The 24,919-nt window shown below is 36.1% G+C and overlaps 1 protein-coding gene across 1 annotated transcript in view; it reads right to left on the bottom strand.

Moving 5' to 3' along the window:
* Positions 1 to 348: 348 nt before the first annotated feature.
* The window catches only part of SEC23A (SEC23 homolog A, COPII coat complex component), a 62,127-nt gene continuing 37,556 nt past the window's right edge, over positions 349 to 24,919 (bottom strand). Inside the window, exons 15-20 of the mRNA XM_068545998.1 lie at positions 19,846 to 19,923; positions 17,442 to 17,603; positions 14,604 to 14,690; positions 12,843 to 12,998; positions 10,709 to 10,774; positions 349 to 1,846 (exon numbers count right to left, since the gene is read on the bottom strand). Coding sequence (XP_068402099.1) covers positions 1,757 to 1,846; positions 10,709 to 10,774; positions 12,843 to 12,998; positions 14,604 to 14,690; positions 17,442 to 17,603; positions 19,846 to 19,923 — 639 coding nt within the window. The 3' untranslated portion in view covers positions 349 to 1,756. The remainder of the gene's footprint in view (positions 1,847 to 10,708; positions 10,775 to 12,842; positions 12,999 to 14,603; positions 14,691 to 17,441; positions 17,604 to 19,845; positions 19,924 to 24,919) is intronic.

Raw genomic sequence — 24,919 nt, 5'->3', positions numbered from 1 at the left:
CGGCTGTAACTGATTTAGAAGTAGAGGACAGTTTAGGAGTAAGTAGCAGCTCATTACTCAAGAGAAGAAAAAACAATGCATTCTTAAAGGATATAAGTTAAGGGGCCAGGCAAACTAAACATGTATCCTCATCACAGGGATTTTCCTCAGTTCCTTATAGCAAAAACAAATAACCATTTGGGAGATGAAAATGCTCTAAAATTGACTGTGGTTATGGCTACACAACTCCATGAATATTCTAAAAACCACTGAGCTTTACACTTCAAATGGGTGAATTGTGTAATATGTGAATTAAACCTCAATAAAGCTGTTATTTTTTAAAATGAATAACTTTTTAATCCACTAATATCAGGTTTTATAAATGCTTTAATTTTACATTAGGCTTTTCAGGCTTACTAGGTTTCAAAATAAGCAGGAAAACAGAGAAAAAGTATATTTTATTGGTATTTAAACCTAGCACAGTTCAATTCAAATAAAATGGAACAGAGCAACTTATTTACTCTAATTGAATATAACATATAAACAAACTTTTTTTAAGTTTCTGTCTATTTTACCATCAAATGATAGTGTTCATGCAAGTACAATCATGACACTGTCCTTCTGGGCCCATATCATAGCACCACCTTTTATTTGCAGTTCTTGATGTAAATTTCATTGTCAAACATATCTGGCTTTAGCAATGTAAACATTTGCTACAAGTAAACTTTAAAAGGTAAAAGTGAATGATACTAATGAATAAATCAAAATAGAACTGAGCATCACCACATGATAAAATTCAACAGAATATTAGATAATACTGTTTCAATAAGAACTACAACTTAATAAAGTTCACAAAATGGAAGCAAAAACCAAAAGTAGTGTGTAAACTCCCAAAATAGTTTAAAATACTGAAGGATATAATGTAAAATTTACCTCAGAAAAACAAAGGGAAACAACAAAACCATGCAGTGAATACCAAATTTGGTTTAGAAGTTACAAAAGTCCTTTTACTGCAAAGCCTTTCTAAAATGTACTGTGCCAAACTGTTTATTTTCTATCTCCCTTTATAAAAAAAATTATCACTTTTAATCACATAGTTGAGTACTTTGTGGGAATTTCACATATGTTGTCAACTATGGAACTGTTACCCAAAAAAACTTTCATCTCTAAACTATTTTTTCAAATGACCAAAAACATTAAATTATCTTCATGAAAATTACCATATATAAAGTCAAATAATTCCTAAACAAATCATCATAAAAATAAAGCTGCCTTAACAGAGTAAATACAGAAATAGTGTATACGTAAGTGCTGAAGATCACAGAAAAATATTCAATGAATAGGCAAAAATTCTCACACTTATCATTACTGTTGATGATTTTGTTTACTTTTTGGTTAAAATTAAGAAACAAGTTTTCAAAAGGTCAAGAACATTCAGTGCCACTTTGAATTTGTCTGCAACATACAAATGAGTTATATCTCTGTAGTACAAGGCAGACTCTATTTTTACTTTTTAACATAAGTTATAAAGACCTCAAATTTCTAAAACCAGTTATAATACTGTGGCAAGCAAAACAAATTTGTTCTTATTGCTCTTATATTCTAGCTTAATCTACAAACATGAACATTTTTCCATTTGCTGTCTCAAACCGTACTAATACAAAAAGAGTCTAGAGAGATCTCTCTGTTGGTTTCCACAGATTAACTGAAAAAAGGGGAAAAAAAGAAACTGAAATATTATTTCATCTTCTTAAGTGTTCTTAATACGTTTAGCACATCAAGCAGCACTTGACACAGCAAGTTTCTTTAAGTGATCCATAAACACTTGTAAACTAACATCATCTGTGAGAATAGGTGCTCCAGACTCCTAGAGGAAAAGAAAGATATTTTCTATGATTAAAACATAGGATGATACCTTAAAGTGTATAAGCAAATGTGTAAAAAAATAGACAAGGAAATCATTTTAAGCAGAATAATGTCTATGCTCCTGTTGTATAATAAAGAATCTGCTGGCCTTTGTCCCAGATTCCTGTCCCAGATTCCTGAGAGGGAAACTACATCCTTAGAATTTCCTGATAGTAGTATCTGTTATTCATGAGCCCCTCAGATCACACCTGAGTTTATGCTATGAGATGAGATGACTCAGGATAGGGACCAGTCACCAGAAAGATCAACCACGTAATTAGATGCCTGGGCTTTAAGAGAGCCTGACCTCCAAGGAGGAAGAGATTCGGGGCTAGAGATTCAATCAATCATGCCTAAGAGAAACAAAAGCAAAAACAATAAAACCACTGGATACCAAAGCCCAGCGGAGCTTCCTGTTTGAGGAATACATCAATGTGCTACGAGGGTGACGCACACTGATTCCATGGGAAAAGGGCACAGAAGCTCTGTATCTGGGACCCTCCCAGACCTTGCTGTCTCTTCATTTAGCTGGACCTAACTTGTAACTTTTATACTAAAACTGTATTCATAAATATAGTGCTTTCCTGAGTTCTGTGAGTTGTTCTAGGGAATTACCAAACCTGGGGAGGGGGGTTATGGGAACCCACCCCCCCTACCCACTCTACCCACCCACTGCCCACCCCACCACCCTCCCTTTCTCACCACCCCACACACAAACGGATTTGTAGCCAGTTGGTCAGAAGTGTGGGTAACCTGGGATTCGACTTTCGGCTGGCATCTGAAGTAGGGGCAGTCTTGTGGACCATGTCCTTTAACTTTTGGAGTCTGCACTAACCCCATGTGGTCAGACTCAGATTTGTACCGCAGTTTACCAATTGGCCTTACAATAGCTCCATACCCAACTTAATCTTTAAAGTAGTAAAGTGTTCATTTGCCTTGAATGTATTGGTGTTTTTATCACTACTAAGAAATAAGTCTCCCTTATTGCTGCCTGTTTACTAAAATAAAATTCCACTTACACATTTTAGCAGAACCGCCAGATGGAAGGAAGAGAATTTATATCATTTTTTAAATAAACTATACTTATGTATTTTCATTCAAGTAATTTTAATTGATTTCTGTGGGTTCTAAGTAACAAGAGTTAGGGAAAATTCCTAACTTCTATTTTAATAAAAACTGTGTTGATGGAATGACCTTAGTAATCCAATCCACTAATAATGAAATTTTATTGTAGCAAGAAAGTTTTTCTACAATATTTTGTATCTGGATTTTTAAAGTTTTCACCTGATATCCAGTTTCTTATTAGTATATATAAAATGTCTAAAACAGGAAAATTAAGTAATTTTCAGAGGATATCAGCAAGTTTATGGCAAATATGAGCTCTGACTTTATAGCTCTTGTGGTTCTAGGCTGGCATAGCCACAGATATGCCATAACCGCTCCTGAATAATGGAAAATCAATTTTTTTATGTGTTTTCATATGTGAATTTATATGAACTTGAAAAACTTGATAATGAAGGGAGACAACAGCACTGGAATTAAGAGCTCAGAGTTTGGAGTCAGACTGCCGAGCTCATATCCTGGCTCTGCCACTTACTTAACCTCTCTGAATCTTAGTTTCCTCATTTGTAAAATACAGATAATAACAGAACCTATTTCACATGGTTGTTATAATGATTAAATGAGTTAAACTTTGTAAAGCAAATAGAACAATACCTGACACACACAGTAGGCATACAACATTATTATTATTATACCTTAATTTTTTCCATTTTACACATTTTCCACCTCAATTCACCCAATCCCAGATCTATTTCTCCTGGTCAAGACAAAATATATATGGATTTTCTAACTCATATACTGTGATCTTATTTGAAGTGATTAATACTAATGCTCAACTCAATATTATCAAAAATTTGCAATTGATTGATCTCAGTTTTACAACTGCACTCTTTTTCTCTTTAAAATATATCCAGGATTAAGCAAAAAGTTCCAAGCTTTATATCATTTAGTATATGAAGCACTATAGCAACAGAGACCTCCAGCACCCTGTCACAGAAGCAGTGTTGCAGTGGTGCCCTCTTCAGGCCATCCGTGGATAATACTTACACTGGGTACTTGATTTCTGACAAAAAGAAAACTAAGGTGTTAAATTCCATAATTTTTAGTGAAATGCTTGGCTACCATGTTAACTCCCTAAATTTCAATCATCAATTTAGCTTAATGGTTAAAAATTCAGATTCTGGGGTTAGAATGACCTAGGTTCAAATCCAGACCCTGTCACAGTTTAGCTGTGTGATTTGAGGTAAGTTACTTAACCTATATAAGCCTCAATTTCCTCTTCTGAAAAATAGGATTAATAGTACTCACCTCACAGGAGTATTTTAACAAATAGAAGTGTATGAAAATCTTAGCATAATGACTAAAACACAGTACAGATTCAGCTTATTAGCTATTATTATCTATAAAAATATTAACATAATTTCCCTTACAAAAATCATAGGTCAAAAAAGACCTTAGGGCTCTTGGTTTCTTTCTTACTTCTAATTAACATATTTATTTAATTTTGACATTTCAAACAGCATTACAGGAAAGGGATGTTTTCAAATTTAACAAAATATAAAGACTGAGAAACACTGATTTAAATGTCAGACCAAAATTTCATTGTTTTTAGACACATCAACAAGTTTAATACAAATGAAAGATTTTTCAAATAGTTTGGAACCAATCTGAAAAAAAGAAATGGTCTAAGTAAAATCCTATAGAAATTTTTTTGTTTTGTTTTTGTAAGAATCTATTCATAAAAGATAGGATCAAATGTCAGTTTCCCCCAAAGGTGTAACTGTAACTAATTCCTAAATTTTGCTAAATCAAATGCATTTCTGGGGGCCTTCCCTGGCGGTCCAGTGGTTAAGACTTCGCACTTCCAATGCAGGGGGAGCAGGTTCGATCCCTGCTTGGGGAACTAAGACCCCACATGATGTGCGGTGTGGAGCGGCCAAAAAATTACAAAAATTTTTAAAGTGCATTCCTAGAAAAGATGATTATATTTTCTAAAATGCAATAATGAGAAGAAACCCAAACTGTCTTCAACTGCCTCTTTGAGGAAAACACTTTATAAAAAATCTAAGGAGAGACAGACCTGATAACAATGTAATTAAAACCACCATATAGTATAAGGACATAATTTAACTTAATGACTGTAAATATTTAAACGACTTTTTATCAAATCAATAAAAAGAATTCATTTAATAACAAGTAAGTACACTTAAGTTTCTCCAAAGGTGATGGCTTTCAAAACTGAGTACTGAATAGATGAATGGGTGGATGGATAAACAAACGGGTGAATCAGATAAACAATATACGTTTGTTCCTTTGCCTGGGATTTCCTTCTCCATCATATTCACCCAATGAAATAATCTCCGTCTTTCAGGGTCTGGCTTAAGTGTTAGGGCTCTTGTTTATGTCTCTAATGCCCCTACTTCCAGGCAGTAATAATTAAACTTCAGTTTAAAATAGGTTTTCTTTCCTATCTTAAATATCTTTAGAGAGACTTTTTTACCAGTGATAACAAGGAAAACTAATAACTAATATTTACTGAGTATTACTGGGCATATCAAGTATGTGTCATCGGGCTTCCCTGGTGGCGCAGTGGTTGAGAATCTGCCTGCCAATGCAGGGGACACGGGTTCGAGCCCTGGTCTGGGAAGATCCCACATGCTGCAGAGCAACTAGGCCCGTGAGCCACAACTGCTGAGCCTGCGCGTCTGGAGCCTGTGCTCCGCAACAAGAGAGGCCGCGATAGTGAGTGGCCCGCGCACAGCGATGAAGAGTGGCCCCCGCTTGCCGCAACTGGAGAAAGCCCTCGTACAGAAACGAAGACCCAACACAGCCAAAAAATAAATAAATAAAAATTTAAAAAAAAAAAAAAAAAGTATGTGTCATCAAACTCTGTAACAGACAAGGAAGAAAAGGCATAGGAAGTTTAGTAACCTGCAGAGTTTTCAATTACCACCCCAGAATGATGCCTCTCCATGTTTAACAGCTCAACAAGTTCTTTACTTTATATGTCTTCCATCTACATCTCCACGTTGTAATTTAAACCTCCCAAAACAAGGAACAAGCCATTATTTCCATGAACTAAACCGTGCTTTTTTAATGCAGAAATTCAGCCACAAAGAGATAGGTTTTATTTGGTCTTCATAATGTGAGCTCACAACATTTTGTTAATTGAATTATGTGTATGGCAACAATCATCTGGAGGGGAGGAACAGCTACCCCCTTTAGAAAAGGATTTGTGTACCCTCCCCACAAACCCTAGTCTGCCATAGGCCGCTGCCCCCAGGTATTGCTTTTTGACACTGAGAGTCAAGTTTTCTTATATGCAGCCAGCTTCACTCATTTGTTCACCTGGTCCCTAGGGGCATGTGATATGTGACCCCTGACGAGTACTATTTTCAAGTATCCTTCAAGCCTTTAACCTCCCCTTCATATTGATTATTCACCATTTCCATTAACTCTGTTTATTGGTGCTACTTTTCTATATTCTTGCAATTTTCTTTTCTTAAATAAGTTCCTCTTAAGTTGTGGGATCCAGAACCAAAACCAATACTCAGTTAACTGGAGTTAAGTATAATGGAAAGGCTGATTCATGGTACGTCCTGTACTCCAAACTTCCACATCACAGTAATATTTGGCTTTTTGTTCCCCCAGCAACTGGAAGAGGGTGAGGGGTGATATTGAGAGTCTATACGTATATGTATTATACGGGCACAAATTTTTCTCACATGTGCTATGTGTACCCTTTGAACGCCTTCCAAGAGTAAGTTTCTTTCTTTGCTATAAAAAACTCCTCACCTTTCAGAACTTTTAGACCGTGAATTCAATTTATTTATCTATATCACGAAAGCTTCTTAACTCCTAAAGCGTCTCCACAGACCTCCCATACTCTAATCTCTGTTCTCCTGTCCAGATCTACTATGGTCAATATATGCTATGTTTAAGGTACTGTGGAAAGTCAAAGATGAAAATGACACAGTTATCACCCTTAAGTAATTTATAATCTAACAGGAGAAATAAGTGCCATCAGAAATAGATGAAAAAAGGGGGCGGGGATGAAGCGCCAGGGATATTACACAATATCCAGTCATGCAATCATAGAAAAGGTTTCATGGAGTCAGTAAACTTTGCACTGAGCCTTGAGGGATGGCTATGATGTGTTACAAGTGGTGATAGGGACAAGTCACATGCTTAGTGTATTCAGAGTGGAGTAAGAAGTCCAGTTTGGCTAAAAAGACTAAAGAGTAGCTAAAAGTGGACAAAGCTATTTGGAGCATACCATAAAGGACCCTCAATAGCAATACAGAACTTATATGTAACTTAGTAGGGGGTTATTAAAGATTTATAGGCAGTGCTTTGACTTAGAACTGCTTTAGGGAGACCACTCTGGCCAGTGCCAAAATGGAGGAAAAGGCTGAAGCACCAAGAGCAGGTAATTCCAACAGTCTATGTGAATAGTAACAAGGGCTTGACTTCGATTAGTGACAAGGAAAGGAGGGAATGGACAGGGAAAATAAGTCAATAATTAGGGGCAGAAGGGAGAAGATGTAAATGACTAAAGTTCCAAGCCTTGGGAATTGAGAGAACAGTGGGGCCCTCTATAAAAATAGGAAAGTCAGTCAGTACAAGATAGTGTGAAAGAGTTCAAGTTGGGGCATGCTGCTTATGAAATGTCTACAGGAAACTCAAGTGCTGTGCAGCAGGCAGTTATAGAAATTCCAGTCTATAGGTCACTGTGAAGCCAAACCAAAGATGGAGATTTACAAGTTAGCCTCAGATGAAAGCTGAAGCCATAGGAGTGGATACAATCACCCAGAGAAACAGTGAATATACAGAATTCAAGGCAAACTTTTGAGGCACCTCTATATTCAAAGGAAAAGGGCCTTAATCCCAATTACTGCTTCGTTTCTCTTCTAACCAGCCTGGACCCCATAGTCAGTTATCTAACATCGCTCTCAATTATTCTACTCCCTTTGCTGTGTCCATCTTTCTTATCTCCAGTCCTAAATTAGCCCCAATGCAATGTCTGAATTACAAAGCATGGCTAGAGAACATTACAGAAGCATGCTCAAGAAACTGTTAGTAAATAAAAGGGACCCTCACCATGCTGTAAAAGTCTTTTATTCATCTTCTGTTGCTTTCTTATATTCCCTATAGCTGTTTTTAATCTTTTCTATTTTCTAGTCCTTAACCCCAGCATTTCTCTCTCTTAGAAAATAATCTTTTACTGAAAAGAAACAGGCTTATCCAATGTGAGTTTTTTCTCCACCTCAAAATCTTCCTCTGTCTTCACCCTTCTTCTCACCCTTTGCTTTTGCAGAAAGAAATGTCCTGCCTCCTTACCAATGCTTAACCACCATACAGTGCGTGTGATCACACTGTCTCCTTTTGAGGATCTTAAACATCTATGCACTGTTCTTTTGTGTTTACCCTACATTAGCTCCTTACACTTGGTCCACAAATTCTGTGCCCTTACTCTAATAACAATCATCCTACTCTTCACTCAGGCTAAATTTGCAAAAGAATAATTTACACACACACACACAATCATTTACACTTATGACCTCCACTTCTTTACCACCTACTAATTCCTTACAATCTATCTGCTACTCAACCACTATATTAAAACTGCTTACCAAGGGCCAAAAATAACCTCCTAGTCATCAAATCAAGTGTCTGCAGCACCTCAATATTTGCTACTCCCTTCTTCTTCCTTCTATAACGTCCTCCCTCATCATTTAGGATATGGTATTCTTCTCATTTTCCTTCCACTTCTCTGATTATTTATAAAATATTCCTACCACTTGTACTTCCTCAAGGTTTTATCTCATCCTTGCTTTGCCTCTCTATTCTCTCCTTGGACAAGAATCCACTGTGATGACTTTAAGTATCGCTTGTCTATGAATCCTTGCCCTGGTCACCAAACCCAAAATTTCAACAATCTGCTCAATTTGGGCATCTAGATGGTATCTCAAACTCAAAGTCTAAACCCAAACATTTTCAGGAATTCCCTGGTGGTCCAGTGGTTAGGACTCTGCACTCTCACTGCCAAGGGACAGGATTCAATCCCTGGTCAGGGAACTAAGATCCCACAAACAATGCGGCAAAAAAATAAAATAAAATAAAAAATAAAAAATGAATAAAATCAAACATTTTCTTTCCACCCTCCCACTTACTGGCACATATTCTCCTCAGTTACCTAGGCTCAAAACCCCATATTATCTTGTTCTCCCTCAACTATTTATTTTTCAGAAATTCAAACCTAGAGAAAAGTACAATGAAAAAACACCCACATACTCTAAACATAAAATCATCGATTAATATTTGCCACATTTTCTTTATGTTTCTATATATTTTTCCTTTTCTTTTTCTTGTTAAATAATTTCTGCAAGTTGAAGACATCATGATATTTTACCCCCAAACACTTCAGGATATATCTCTCAAGATCGAGGACACTCTCCTACATAACCACAACACCATTATCACACTCAAGAAATTTAATAATATTATACTAGTATCTGACATATAGTCCACATCCAAATATCACAAATCATCCCAATTATGTTCTTTATTATAGCTGTTCCCTCTCTCTAATCCAGAATTCAGTCAGAATTCACATTTTGCATACAGCTGTCTTGCCCTGGAGTAAGTTTTACTTTCCTGCAACTTCTAATCAAATCTCACTGAGTCTACTTTTGAAATATCGCTGAAATCTACTCTTTTTCACCATCTCGTCTTCTTTCCCTCTCACTTGGATTACTTCGACAGATAGTTTCAACCTACACACTGCTCCCAATTAATCTTAAGATTCGACTGTATTGTCTAAGACTCAAATTTGCCCCTCTGTCCAAAAACCTTCAATAACATTCCATTACTTACCAAATAAAGACTCAACTCCTCAGTCCTCAGCCTGGCCTTCAAGAGCCTCCACAATTTGGCTGCACAATATATTGCCAATGTATTGTTCTACTATGCATCCCTACGTGTACCCTTTACCTTACTCCATACTGTCTTCTACCTAGAATTCCCTTCCTCATACAATTTCTACTTACTGGATTAATAACCACTCTAAAAGGAAATGTCTCATTTTCTGAGCTCTATTCTGACACCCTCTCCTGCTGCCACCATGTGACCTCTTCCACTCCTCCTCATCTATCCCCCTGTAATACTTTAAATCTTCCTAAAAGCACATAGCCCACTCTGCCTTGTACTTTAACTACTTAGGTATGTATTTTATTTCTAATACTAGACTACAAGCTCTTCAAAGGCAGGGATGATCACTGTGGATCTTAAAGTACCAATATAGAGTCATGAAGATTGGAACACTTGATAAATGTTGATATATTGTATCAAGAGGTAGGACTTCCACCAAATTAAAATATATTAATAATGATTTCCAGGCTTCCAGCCTCTCCTGCTCAACCACAATCCCTGACCACTCCCAGCTTACTGTGGCCCTTTATGGTTCATAGCCTAGCATTAAACTTGAATCACCACCTCCTATCTCATATTATACACTTTATTGCTTTTTGTCTCAAGGGTAAAATGTTAAGCTTGAAATATGAAGGGGTTCTATCTATTTGATATAATCACTTTTTTATTTTCTGTGGTGCCACCAAATGCTAATTCTATTTTCAACTCTTATTTTTTTATTACTTTTCCAACAGAAATTACCAAATACGTAGGGAAAAATGTAGCTTTCACTAAAATAACAAACTATAATAACACAAAGAAATAATTTCCAACATCTGCTATTTACACTTACCTGTCCCCAGGCATACATATTATTATGAGTCTGTGAAGGGTTGACTTTCGAAAGCAGGAAACGCGCCTTAAAAGCAAAGAAGAAATAACATTATCCATCAAAAATAGATTTGGTCAATATAGGCTAAACAAATGTATTATACTATCTAAACTCAACTGTATTTAATATGTTTGGGTCAAATTAACTTTATTAAAATGCAACTTTAAAAAAATGAACTAAATTTTGAAATATATAGGCCACTATATGTTACACATAAATAATAAATGTAACCTCTTCTTGCCAAATCATACATACATAATAACATTCATAGTAACAAATACAAATTGTTGAGTCCAAAACTCAGCATATAAAGATTATGTCTGCAACAATTATGACAAGGTTACTGTGACATTTATCAAATACCTGGTCTGAAACGTCATCAGAGGTTGGAAGTCCCCAAAAATGATAAAAATAAAAACCATGAAATCGGGCTTCCCTGGTGGCGCAGTGGTTAAGAATCCGCCTGCCAATGCAGGGGACAGGGGTTCGAGCCCTGGTCTGGGAAGATCCCACATGCCGCGGAGCAACTAAGCCCGTGCGCCACAACTACTGAGCCTGCGCTCTAGAGGCCGTGAGCCACAACTACTGAGCCTGCGTGCTGCAACTAATGAAGCCCACGCGTCTAGAGCCTGTGCTCCACAACAAAAGAAGCCACCGCAATGAGAAGCCTGAGCACCGCAACAAAGAGTAGCCCCTGCTCGCCGCAACTAGAGAAAGCCCGCGCGCAGCAACAAAGACCCAACGGCAGCCAAATAAATAAATAAATTAAATAAATTAAAAAATAAAAAAAAATAAAAACCATGAAAACCTATACATGTTCTTTTACTTTAAACAATGACTCTCAAACTTTTTTAAACTGTAGGCTATTCCATGAGGGCACTTACCCAACATTTTACCCATCTATCCACTATGCCTTATCATCATTAAATAAAAACCAGAATAAAAGAGGAAGATAGCACTACATGTGGTGAAACATCAATGAGAGAACCAGTCATAAATTATTATTACATGTTGGAAGAACAAGGACAGTCCTATCTTTTGAAATTTAGTACCATATAAAATCTTTTTCTACTCTAAAAGTAGAAACACAAGAGCACTGGCTCAAGAGTCAGAACATCTGGATTCAAATCCCAGTTCCTCCATTTACTATGTTTCCTTGGCCACAAGTATCCTAAGTCTCAGTTTTATTATCCGTAAAATGGAGATAACAATAGGACTGCTATGAGAATCAAATGAGAGAAGGTATGTAAAGTGCTAACTATCAGCTTTGCAAATTCTCAGTACAGGGTAGCTTCTATTATAGTAAAACCCTAATAATAATTGCTATCATTTCTGAATAATAGTTACTGATATTTATTACCTACTATGTAATACTGTGCTAGGCACTAGGGATACATTAATAAACAAAGAAACATCTGTGCTTTTAAGGAGCAAGTGAAACAAACTTATAATAATCTATAATTAATTTATATAACTCTAATAAGAATTACAAGGGAGCAGTAAAAGTGTTTTAAGAGTGTATGTTAAGGGGTCCTAACTGAGTCTTCTGTAAGGCCCAAAAGGGCTATGTGTATATGTACATGTACCTTATTTAATCCTCATAATTCTAAAAATTACACACCTTTTTACAATGCCATAATGCTTTCCTATTATATTTCCTAGAAAATTGAAATGATAGAATGAGGAAAACAGAAAAACATTATGTTACCACAAACTTCATATTCATAGACTTTACCAGTAAGTAAACAGATTTAAGAAAAGTACACTAAATTATTTCCCAAGTTGTTCATATCTTCTTGCTCAACTAAAGCTTGCATACCACCATAATGCCATCCTGGCTCTTTACTAGAGCTGGGCTGGAGGAAGAAGACGGGATAAACCACCAGCTTTAGACAGCTAGTCAATAATCTTACTGCTCTGCTCTCAAAGCTAAAGCAAAAAGCAAGCATACCTTCCCCTGGAAACCATCTGCCCATCTCCTTCCTTTTTCATGTGCCTGGTGAAGCACTCTATTCAAGTTAACGTCAGAAGGCAAGCAGGATCAACTCGTAAAACCAGCAACAAACAAACACACAAACAAATTAACAGTACTTACCTGACTGCCCCCATGTTCAGTGTCAATGTATCTCGGCATTGGAAATCTGGAGTGAAGGATCTCCTGTGCATCATCCACTGGGGCTTGCAGAAGGTGGCGGAAATTTTCATATTCTGGCATGTCCTGGTATCCCGACTTACGCCACTGAGCTATGGTCTAATTTTACAACAGTTAAAAACTTATGACTTTTTTTCTTGCCTAACCAAAAACTTTAAGAGAAGATTTTTTTTCAAATGAAGCAATCTTCAGAAAATAAGAAAATTATAGAACATTATCCTATTTATTTTTTTAAGTTACAAGTACTAATTTCAGTATTCTTGAGTAAACAGATGCAAAATTAGCATATTTCTTTTCCTTTAAAAGTAAAAGGAAATAATAATTCAGCCAGAAAAATTGTAAAACACTATACTTATCATATTCATGTTAGCTAAAAGCTATCTACCTAAGTTTATGATAAATAAGGGGGATTTTCACTACAGAAGATTTCCCAGAGACTTCAAAGTTAATGACCTACTATTATGAAGTCTGTACCAATGAAGTTACATTCTCCCAAGATACATAAGCATAGAAACTTTAATAATAATAGCAGTAATATTATAAAAATAATATACCTGTAAAAGAGCATCTGAATCAGTTCTTTTATTAAGGAAAACGACTCCAAAAACCATGTAATTAAATCATCCACAAATTTAAACCTGGCTTGATTTCTAAGTTAACTGAATCAATCAATGTATACTCTATATTGCTTTATATCTCCGTATTTAACAGAGGAACAGTCATCTGCATTTCTGATTTCTCATTTAAGCATATTAATGAGCTATTTGAAGAAACAAAAGTACGAAAAGACAAAAGATATAAGCAAAACACCTAGCTCTGTCATATCATAGGCATTATTCTTAAAAGGTAAACAGCACTAGTAACTGGTATCAATTAAAAATAATAATCAATAGGTCTTTAAAAGTCCTGGATAATATCACTTAAAGTAGTATTTTGAATAAGGTCTTCACCATTACAGTGCAAATCTAAAATCATTTACAATTAAAACACTGGAAAAATATATCTGCTGGAGTTACTAGAATACTAGACTATAAGCTTGAGTGTAGGTTTGTGAAAAAAAGAGATCTGTATCTCTCAAAGAATCTAGATTTCAGCGCTTTCTTATACAGAGGAAGCACTTAAATACTGGCTGAATGAATAAATGCAGGAATGAACAGAGTTATGCTAAATACCTAGATTAAAGTTTAACTGCTACTCAAATATTCTGCTCTTTTCAATCATTTACCATTCCAATTAAGTGAAGTTATAAATTTTAATTAATTTGTGCTTTAAATGAGTTTTTAAGATCAAGTGAAATATTTTTTTAAATACTTCATGTGGAATACTTTTTAAATGGTTACATGAAATAATGAAAAGGAAAGCCTGCCTACTGACAAAGGCTGACTTTTCTCCTCTCAATGTCTTCAGGTAAAACCCAAAAGTATGATATGCTAACACTCTTACTTTCACAACTATGCTTTGTATAAAATCTATTTCTCCAATTATGTGTGGACAAACAGACAAAATAACCACAGATGGGTCAACTGCAAATTAAGTCTAAAAACTTGTAGAAGGAGAATCACATTTTACACATATCTTATAAAAGTGGAAATAAAGCTTATCATAGAGGAAACACTAGTCACATAGTAAAGGGGGGAAAGCTTCTATGAATAAAAAGACTTTACTGAAACTACGTGCTTAGCTTTAAATGCTATGGACTCTTACCTCACCATGATAAATCAAAATCTGGAAAAATGTGTCCATGAGGAGAATACGATCTGCAAGAATGCTGCTGCTATCAAGAAGAACCGGCTGACATGAAGAAAACAATGAAAGAGGAGGCAGGAAAAAATAATTAAAAACACAAAATTGCTCTTTCTAGGATATTTTAATTTTTTAATTTATTACCTTATTACATAAAATCTCTTGGTATTATGAATTCTCAAAGTATATTTCAATTTAACTTTCTAAGGAATCTCTAAACTGAAGTAACAATTGAAAAATAGAGTCCAGTCAAGAGGAAAGAGTCCTAACTGATGGTGGCACCACTGAGTGAGAGGGGAAAGGCTTGGGACAGAACAAATTTGGAGATGGAAAAATAGTACTGAATATGAAATAGAAGGGGGGCTTCCCTGGTGGCGCAGTGGTTGAGAATCTGCCTGCCAATGCAGGGGACACGGGTTCGAGCCCTGGTCTGGGAAGATCCCACATGCCGCGGAGCAGCTGGGCCCGTGAGCCACAATTACTGAGCTTGCGCATCTGGAGCTTGTGCTCCGCAACAAGAGAGGTCGCGATAGTGAGAGGCCCGTGCACCACGATGAAGAGTGGCCCCCACTCGCCGCAACTAGAGAAAGCCCTCGCACAGAAACCAAGACCCAACACAGCCATGAGTAAATAAATAAATAAATAAATAAATAAAAATTAAAAAAAAAAAAGAAATAGAAGGAAGTGGCCTGAACTTGGGTATTACATGCATAAAGATGGTAATTAAAGCTATATGGTGAGACTGCACCACTTAGAGAAAGGGAAACTAGAGAAGACGTCAGAGATTGAGCCCGGAGCACGCCAACACTTAGAGGTCGGAAAGGGAGAAACCAGCAGGAAGAGACTGAGAAGGAACAGGCAGTGAGAAGGAGGAAAACCAGTAGGTGTTGTAGGTGTCAGAGAAGCCTAGAGCAAAAGGTTTTCAAGGAGAATCCTCAAGGTAAATACTGTTGAGAGTTCCAGCAAGATGAAGGCTTTGGTGACCTTGATAAGAGTTGTTTCAGTATAATTTTGGGACAAGAGGAGTTCCCTGGTGGCCTAGTGGTTAGCATTCTGAACTTTCACTGCTGTGGCCTGGGTTCAATCCCTGGTCAGGAAACTGAGATCCCGCAAGATGCACGGCGCAGCCAAATAAAAAAAATAAAAAATAAAAAAATTAGGGACAAGAGTTTGACTAATATAGGTTGAGAAGAGAATGTGACGTGGGAACACATAGACAAGTAACTTTCTGCATTTAGCTGTGACTGGGACCAGAGAAATGTGGTGGCAATTAGAGAAAATGTGAAGTCCAGGGGCTTTTTGTTTAACATGAGCGCTATTAAGGTTTCTATGTTAATGAGAATGATCCTGATGAGAGAAAGTGATGATGCAGAAGAGAAAGAGGATAACTTCAAAAGCAAAGTCTTAAGAAATGAAGCTAATGGGATTCATGGATTAAACAGAGAGTTTGAAATTTGATAGGAGTAGGCAGTGGGATTCCAATTTTCTTCTAAACAGTTTTCTACATTTTCTGGATGTCTACAACTTACATATATTACTATGATAATAAGAAAAAAAGTTACTTCTAAAACTTTTTTCCTGATTCAAAGGACTACAAGACCAAATATAGACCAACATATTAAAAATGCATTTTCTAGAAAAGTAGAAACTATGACAAATTACTTAAAAAATTATAGTAACAAAATACAACATTTTAGGGGACTTCCCTGGTGGCGCCGTGGTTAAGAATCCACCTGCCAATGCAGGGGACATAGGCTCAAGCCCTGGTCCAGGAAGATCCCACATGCCGTGGAACAACTAAGCCCGTGCACCACAACTACTGAGCCTGTGCTCTAGAGCCCGTGAGCCACAACTACTAAGTCTGCGTGCCACAACTACTGAAACCCAGGCGCCTAGAGCCCGTGCTCCACAACAAGAGAAGCCACCGCAATGAGAAGCCCGCACACCACAACGAAGAGTAGCCCCCGCTCGCTGCAACTAGAGAAAGCCCGGGCGCCGCAACAAAGACCCAACGCAGCCAAAAACAAATAAATAAAAAATAAATAAATAAATTTTTTAAAAAATACAACATTTTACCCACTATTTTTTACAAAACAGTGAATAAAGGGATCATTAGAGATCATTAATCAGTAGATATTATAAATATTATCTTTATAATAACCCTTCCTAAAGTATTATTTTCAAATATAGTCACTACATACTTTTAAGTAGTGAAACAGATAATTTTAACCTTAGAACAGAAAAACTCTTTATTTAATAATAGGTTAAAATAAGTGTGACAGTTTGCTAAGAAGGCAAAATGGATGACTTTATCACTTTTTTAAGTATATCTTTATAATCAACTGTATCTTATGTTCCAAAAAGACTATAGGAGAATGAGACTGCATTAAAACAAGAAGTTCTGTTTAGACAGAATGCCCTAATTGTCAGACACTAAACTCTGGAATACAGTTTCTAGAATCATCACTACCTCTAGACATTTTAAAGACATAAGAATAATCATGAGCCCTATAGGATTTAATCAACTAAACGACTATACAAAATGATCTTTAAAAAGTCTCTTCTACCTCATTGTTGTTTTATTTTTAAATGATTTCCTAATACAGCCTAGCACTGTATATAGCATATAGTAAGCACTCATAAATATTTTTAAGTGAATATATGAATAACTTAAGATAACTACACTTGAATTAAATTCTTGTATTTAATAACTATATTTCAAGAAAAACCTGGTTGTTTTATTTTTTTAATAGCACACATCACAGTAACAAAACCAATTTCTTTTTCTGCCCCTCTTACCTCTGGTGGTCCACTAAAAGAATATGCATACAGAATAGGCTGAATCATGATTAGAGACTGGGTCAAATCTTGACGCATAAAATGGTGACGATAATATGAACTCTCATCAGGACTATTGTTAAAAACTTGCAAGAAAGGAGATCTTCTTAAATGAAACATAAACTACAAGATAAAACATGTGAGATAGCTTTTACTGATTTTAATATTACAACAGAAGTTTAGTACTACAAAAGCATTTGATTACAACCATTAACACAATAAAACAGCACCTTACAATAAGAACATTCTAAACTGTATTTCTCAGAAAGAATCTTACTCATGATATTTATCAGTTACTTAAAAATATAATTCAACAACAACTTAAAAATTAAAGCAAAAGAGGTGACTCAAAAGGAAGACAAGAATAGGGACAAAAACCCCTTGATCAGATCTAAGTTATTAGAGACTGATGCTAGGTGACGCATTAGCAGCAACCTTTGTTTTTATTCTTCATCTCTCTGTCCACATCTCTGAGCTTTTTTATTTCTATTCATTACCACCACCAAAAGACTCTAAGAGAACATAAAAACAGATTAACAGATAGATCCCCAAAACTGCACTGGTTTAAAAAAAAGGACTTATATATACTCACTTATTTCTTAATATTTAAGGTCTCCTTTATCCTTAAGAAACATTCTCTAGGCTTTGTTTCATAATTTCTTTCTCCTTTCATTTTCTCCCCTTCTACCTACTCCTCATGTGAAAGAGATCAAAAAGAGGGTGAATTAGGCCTGAATGAAGGACATCTACACTGTCCTTTGACACCAGGGGTCTCTAATATAATCAATAGGATCAGCTCCAAAATACTCCCATTTGTCTTTTAGTTACTTCTCTCAATTTCCTTCAGCCCTCAGGTCTCAAGTGCCTACATGCTGCCCTGCCTGGGATTCATTCCACAGCTCTCTCCCAACACATGCCACTCACTGAAATTCTTATTCCTGTTCCTTTTTTCAGTGATCCATAATTCACTGAGAGGCTCTCTCATCCCTTACCACTTCAATCATTCTTGTTTACTTACAAAAATGTATAATTGGTAAATCTGGGGGTAAATATTTTATAAATGAAGACCTCCCTTAGATTTAGTTTATGTCACCTTTTAGAAGATCATAAGGCTTTGAAAACCCAAAGAAAAAAGCACTTCTGGGTCCTCTGGCTCTCTACTTTCAATAACAGGAAAAGATGGGATGCCCAGATCTCTTGGAAGATCCAAAAGCCCAAAGAGAAGGCTTGGAGAGGGAGGGAAGAGAAAGTAAGGAAAGTGTGGAGAATTTAGTCAAATACTTAGACTAATGCCCTCAATTCCCTTTCCTATTAGTTTCTCTATGAAGATGAGGCCTGAGAATTCCCAAAACACAAAGGGTTGCCTCCCTTAAGACAAACAGACCCTGCCTTTTCCTAGCTCCCCAAAACCTCAACCAGAGATTTAGGAAAGTCTCCCCCTATAAACATGGAGTTTCTAGGTTACAGATCACTAAAAGATTTTCAAAAAATAAGTATAGCTCTTATACTTCAACTTAATAAAGTTGAAGCTTTAAACAAATTTTTTGTGAGCAAAAATTTGAATTTCCACATCTCAATATTAATCATCCTTCCAGACTGAGCTAAAACAAAACACTACCTCTTCTATAAAGATATATCAAATCATCCATTTGGAAGGATTCTTTAAAGTTTCCTTTAAATGTTATATATCTCTCATAGTATTTCTCACTTTCTTTTCTGTGTTGTTTAGGTATATTTCATATCTCACCCTTCAGAATGAAAGCTCCTTGAAAGTGGGATCCATGTCAGCCATCTTTATTCTCCTAAATTCCTTGCACATAAATATATACTCAGTTGAATAAATATTATCTGAATTACTCGTCATATAAACAACCTAGACTTTTAAAAACGTCTATCAAAACAACAGATAGACTCCACTACCCAAGTGGAAAAGGTTCTGTAAGATAAATCAAATTAGCTTCTTTTCTATTTATCTGGGATGTCCCCATAAAGTTGTTCTCAGGCAATGAGACCATACTATAAGACTAGCTGATTTGTAAAATTACTTCCTTTTGGTACTACTGTAATTAGTTAGATCCCTTATATCAAATGGAAAGCTAATCTGCTTCACACCTAATTCTACTCCACAGTAGGGTTCCAGTGTAAATTTCCACTCAACACAAATAAATGCTATCTGCAAGGCCATCATAAAAATACTACATACTTTTCACTAGCTATTCAAGCATAATACTAATTTCTTAGCTATCTCAAAACTTAAAACCTAACCAAATGAATGACCCTATAAAATGAGTAATAAAAGACAACAGGAAAAGTGAAACCCAATGCTACTGTCAACACTAAGAACACGGACCTTTTATCTACTTACCTGTGGATAAAGGGAGAAAGTTTCTGAAAATCTGAAGGAACTTGGATCATCTTTGTGATACTCTCCAAATTTCTGACACTAAATAAAATAAAACATGTTAGTAATACATTCCCTGGCACAGAGCTAAAACTTTGTCTATGCATACTCTATTTTTTTGAATGTTTGTCACTTTTAATTCAGCAACTGTGAACAACCATGAACAATTCTGTTTAAAAAAAGAATTTCCAAATCTGTTCTGTATGATAACACACAAAATTGCTTGGGACACAAATTAAAGAGAGCAAATATGTCCCATCAGCTGCATACTCTATTTTTAAAGTTATTGCTCTTTAGGAGGCGGATACTTGACATAGGATAAAACTGGAATATTACTTATAGACTTACCAAGAGAATGATTACAACCAAAGACATAAACTTGAATTTTGGAAGCAAATAATACATTGCTCCAATGCAAAACAACTCATCTTAAAATGTTTGAATTTTTTTAAACTAAGTGTCTCTGATAGCAAATAAAGAGCTCTTGGATGATGGCCGAAAGAGCTCAACAGGCACCCCTTAAGACTCTACCTAAAAAAGTCAATAGTCTACTGACAGAAAGATGCACTATCAAAATACCATAGTGGCTCCAAAGGCAAACTGATGGTATAAAATTGGGTACACTAGAAACAAGACCAAAAAGAAAGAATTGTTGAAGAAAATCAAGATCAACAGGTAAACCGGTAAAGAAGAAATGCAAAGGCAGAAATCGGAAGGAAATCAAGGAGACACATACTCTAGCAACAGAGAAGTAAACCCTCTATGATAATGTGACAAAAGGCATCTAAATAACTGAGATAATCCACATGAGAAAGTGCTTAGCACAATGACTGACACTAAGCACTCAATAAATGTTAGCTTCCTCTCGTTCTTGAGCAAAGTCTCTGACCTGAAAAGTTTTTATAGTACTTATGTAACTGGTCTACTTCCTGGCAACATTTATCGGTACTCGAATATGATCAAGGGCAAAAATAATAAGCAAAAAATAACAAAAGGTTCACTGCTGCAAGTAGTACAGGACTTTTACAGCCTAAAATGTTCAACTAAATAATTTATGTAGTTATCTGTGCCTTAAAGAGCACATACAAAGGCCTAATTGGTTTGATCATATTTTTTGGCTTCCAGGAAAAATCATTTCAAAACCACAGTTATCCAAAGGATAGAAAAGCTAGAGTTGTAGCACTAATGCTCAGAAAATAGATCTTGGTATGTGGGAATAAGAATGTTTCTGTCTTCAAAGCCCCCTAATAACACTTCACTGATGAAACTTATAGATTTGGACAATAATCTTCACTGTCCAGTATGAAAGCCACTAGCTATGATGCAATTTAAATTAATTAAAATTGTATTAAAATCCAGCTCCTCAGTTGCACTAGCCATATTTCAAGTGCTCAAGAGCCACATGTGGGTAGTAGTTCCATAATGGACAGTGCCGAATACAGACCATTTCCACCACTGTAGAAAGTTCTCTTGGACAGTGCTGATCTAGAATATAAAATACACTTGAGATCTAGAATATCAAACACATTGAAAAGATTTTGTGGAAAAGCCAGTATGTCACACATTATCTGATTTGATTAGAAATAAGATTGGTAACTTTTTCATATGTTTATTGGTCACTTGCATTCCTTCTTTTGCTAATTCCTTGCTCATCACCTCTGCTCATCTTTTGCCCAAATACTACTGATTTGTAACAGCTCTTGTACATGAAAGTTTTCACATTCTGTCATACATATAACAAATGTTGGCATGAAATTCTGCTAATAGTACTTTTACCACACAGACTTTTGTCTCATTTTAATGCAATAAAATCTTTTAATATTTTTATTTAATGGCTCCTGATTTTACCTTTCATGTTAAAATCCTTCTGCATACAGAGGTTAAATACATATTAACCTATTTTTTGATAAACATAATCTATACTCTACCAAAGATAACAATATAAATTTTGTATAATATACACATATATAAATTTCTAATTTTGGGGTTACTTCTCAAAATTTTTTTGAACACTTATCAAATGCCCCAGCATTAATTACTGGAATCATGAGGAGTAGTCCTTATTTACAACCCAACCAAAACACTAATACAAATAAGAAAAAAGATTGAAGCATAAAGGAGGTATATCAAAGATCCACTGTTCGAGTTATTTAGAAGTAATAAGATTGGGCAGATAAAGCATCAGTAATACAATTTTCTTGAGGAAAATAACAACACTTGCAAGAAGTTTAGTCATGTCTTCAATTCAGCAATTAGTTATGCATAAAGCCACCCACATAAATGGGCCCAAAGGGTCAAAGCATAACCTCTATAAGAAAATGGTAATGACAAAAGTGGTCCTCCTTAAAAACAGCACAACTGAAGTGCCTGGTTCCACTGGTATAGCAAGAAGAAAACCTAGCTGTGATAAAATTTGCAAGGAAAGCCCCAGAGTCTTAAACAAGAGAGATTTCCTGGGAATGAAATTTCCTGAGAAATGATTTCCTGAGAGATGAACTGTTTATCCATCGTAGCTAGCAGCACAGCTGAAGGGAGTAGTTAGTGGGTAAACCAAAGGTCAAAGATGAAAAAAATCAAATAGTAATTTTAAGTTATACGAAGATGTCATTCAGTAGAAAAGGTCAGGAGCCAAAAAGGTAAGGAACAGATCCATGAAGGCAGACACAAGATGGACCCAAACAAGAGTCTGAGAATGGAAGCAGCATATCATGTGTTGATACCGATACCTTAAGTGATTCTGACAAAGGAGAATGAAAGCTTATATTAAAGCTGTCAGAAGCAAATGTGGTACCAGCACCAATCTGGCCATATGATGCTCATTAGCTACAAAATAGTTTTTAAAAAGATGTTTATTTCTGGTTTTTTTCTTCTATTTTATCTATTTTAATTGGGGTATAGTGGCTTTACAATGTTGTGTTAGTTTCTGCTGTACAACAAATTGAATCAGCTATATGTATACATATATCCCCTCCCTCTTAGATCTCCCTCCCACCCTGCTACCATCCCACCCATCTGGGTCACCACAGAGCACTGAGCTGAGCTCCCTGCGCTATACAGCAGGTTCCCACTAGTTTATTTTTAATTAAAATGACTCTTAGTCATCAAGAAAAAAATTATACTCACTATACCAAATTGAGGCAAAGAAGTTTGTTAGCATAATTTCACAGGTTTTTCATTAGGAAAAAAATTAGAAAAGTGTAGTACCTAAGAGGTATTAATCCTTTCTCTGTTTGTGTTGCTATCATTGTTATAGCTGAAAATTCAGCAATAGGGAATCAGTACAAAAAATGAGGCTAGGGACTTCCCTGGTGGCGCAGTGGATAGGAATCCACCTGCCAACGCAGGGGACATGGGTTCGATCTCTGGTCCGGGAAGTTCCCACATGCCGCGGAGCAACTAAGCCTGTGCACCACAACTACTGAGCCTGCACTCTAGAGCCCGTGAGCCACAACTACTGAGCCCACGAGCCGCAACTACTGAAGCCCACGCACTCTAGAGCCCATGCTCCGCAATGAGAGAAGCCACCGCAATGAGAAGCTCGCGCCCCGCAACGAAGAGTAGCCCCCGCTCTCCGCAACTAGAGAAAGCCCACGCACAGCAACGAAGACCCAACACAGCCAAAAATAAATAAAATTTTAAAAAATTAAAAAATGAGGCTACACTATGTTAGCTACTTAGAATAGCTTCTATAACTAAGGTTCATCTGTCATCACCTGAAACTTCAATTGTACACTAATTTGATTCAACCAATTAAAGAAAAGAATGTAAAAACCATAATCCCACCACTTTTGCCATATATTAGTCACTAGGGTTTCTATAAGAAACTGTGATTTCTTAAAAATTATTTTTTGAACTTTGCACACCATATGATGCCAGCCACAGTGATGCAGTTTCCAAGTTATCCTGTTAGCAGTTTCACTGCAGATCTTTTAGTCTCACGTGGCAGTAGGACTATATTCATTTGGATAACTCCATTCTCAGTTTTTGACACAAGACAAGGGGGGGGTCATGGATAATTGATGAAAGCTGTTTTGCAAAGAAAGCATGGCAATAGTCTGATGATGTCAGCCTTTCCCTCCGAAACTACCTCCACCAATCCCCTCTTACACACAGTTGCCAACTGACTCATGGGAACAGACAAGCTATACTGCTGTGACAGATGATCAGAGTATAATTTTCATTATGTCATGACTCACCTGTCCTCTACCCTCAACTTGCTGCTGTTGTAAATGGTGCAAACTGCAAGATATGTAGCTTAGAATTGAATCATATTGTGAGATTTTTATCATTTTGTACTTTTTGCAACTGTCTCATTTAGTTATTTACAAGACCAGTCTATTTTATTAGCATTTGTGTTTTACAGGCATGTCAAACAATATGGCAATTTTTGAAGCTGAGGTGTGAGAAGAGAAAGATTCTAGACAGAAGCCTACAGAGAATTCTGAATTACAATCTTCTGAGTCATTTCACTAAACCCATACAACAGAACACAGAAAAAGTCCATCTTCACACTGAAAGCTACTTATCAATGGGTTTTACGTGGCGTTGATAAGCCAAGTTGTACTATCCAATTTTGTGTCATGTCATAACCTACAAATGTAGTCATAGCTCCAGCAAAATGGAAAAAGTACTTTACTACAAATCATAACCATTTGACAAATAAAGGTGCTGATTACTTCAAACAGCTTTTAGACTCTCAAAACAAAGTGTTTGTTAAAATAAAGTCACAATCAGTGAAAAGGCTCAGGAAGCAAGATACTTCAGAGCAAAATTTATTATCTAGAAAAGGAAAAGTCATATAGTTGATAAGCACTAACAATGACATGTAAAATTACAGTAAGTAAAATGCTAGGACAAGATGAAGTCTGAGAAATTGAAAAGGTTCCATCTTAAAACAATATAACAAGTGAATGCATTCGTGACATGTTACACGATGCTAAAGAGTTTTGTGTAATTGGCTGAAAAATAACAGCTTCTCTGTTCAGGTTGATGAGTCAATGGATTTCACCAATGTCATGTCAAGTTGCTAAATAATAGT

This window comes from Eschrichtius robustus, chromosome 1 (genome assembly GCF_028021215.1).
Source record: "Eschrichtius robustus isolate mEscRob2 chromosome 1, mEscRob2.pri, whole genome shotgun sequence".
Classification (NCBI taxonomy): domain Eukaryota; kingdom Metazoa; phylum Chordata; class Mammalia; order Artiodactyla; family Eschrichtiidae; genus Eschrichtius; species Eschrichtius robustus.
This window is presented reverse-complemented; position numbering and strand designations above follow the sequence as displayed.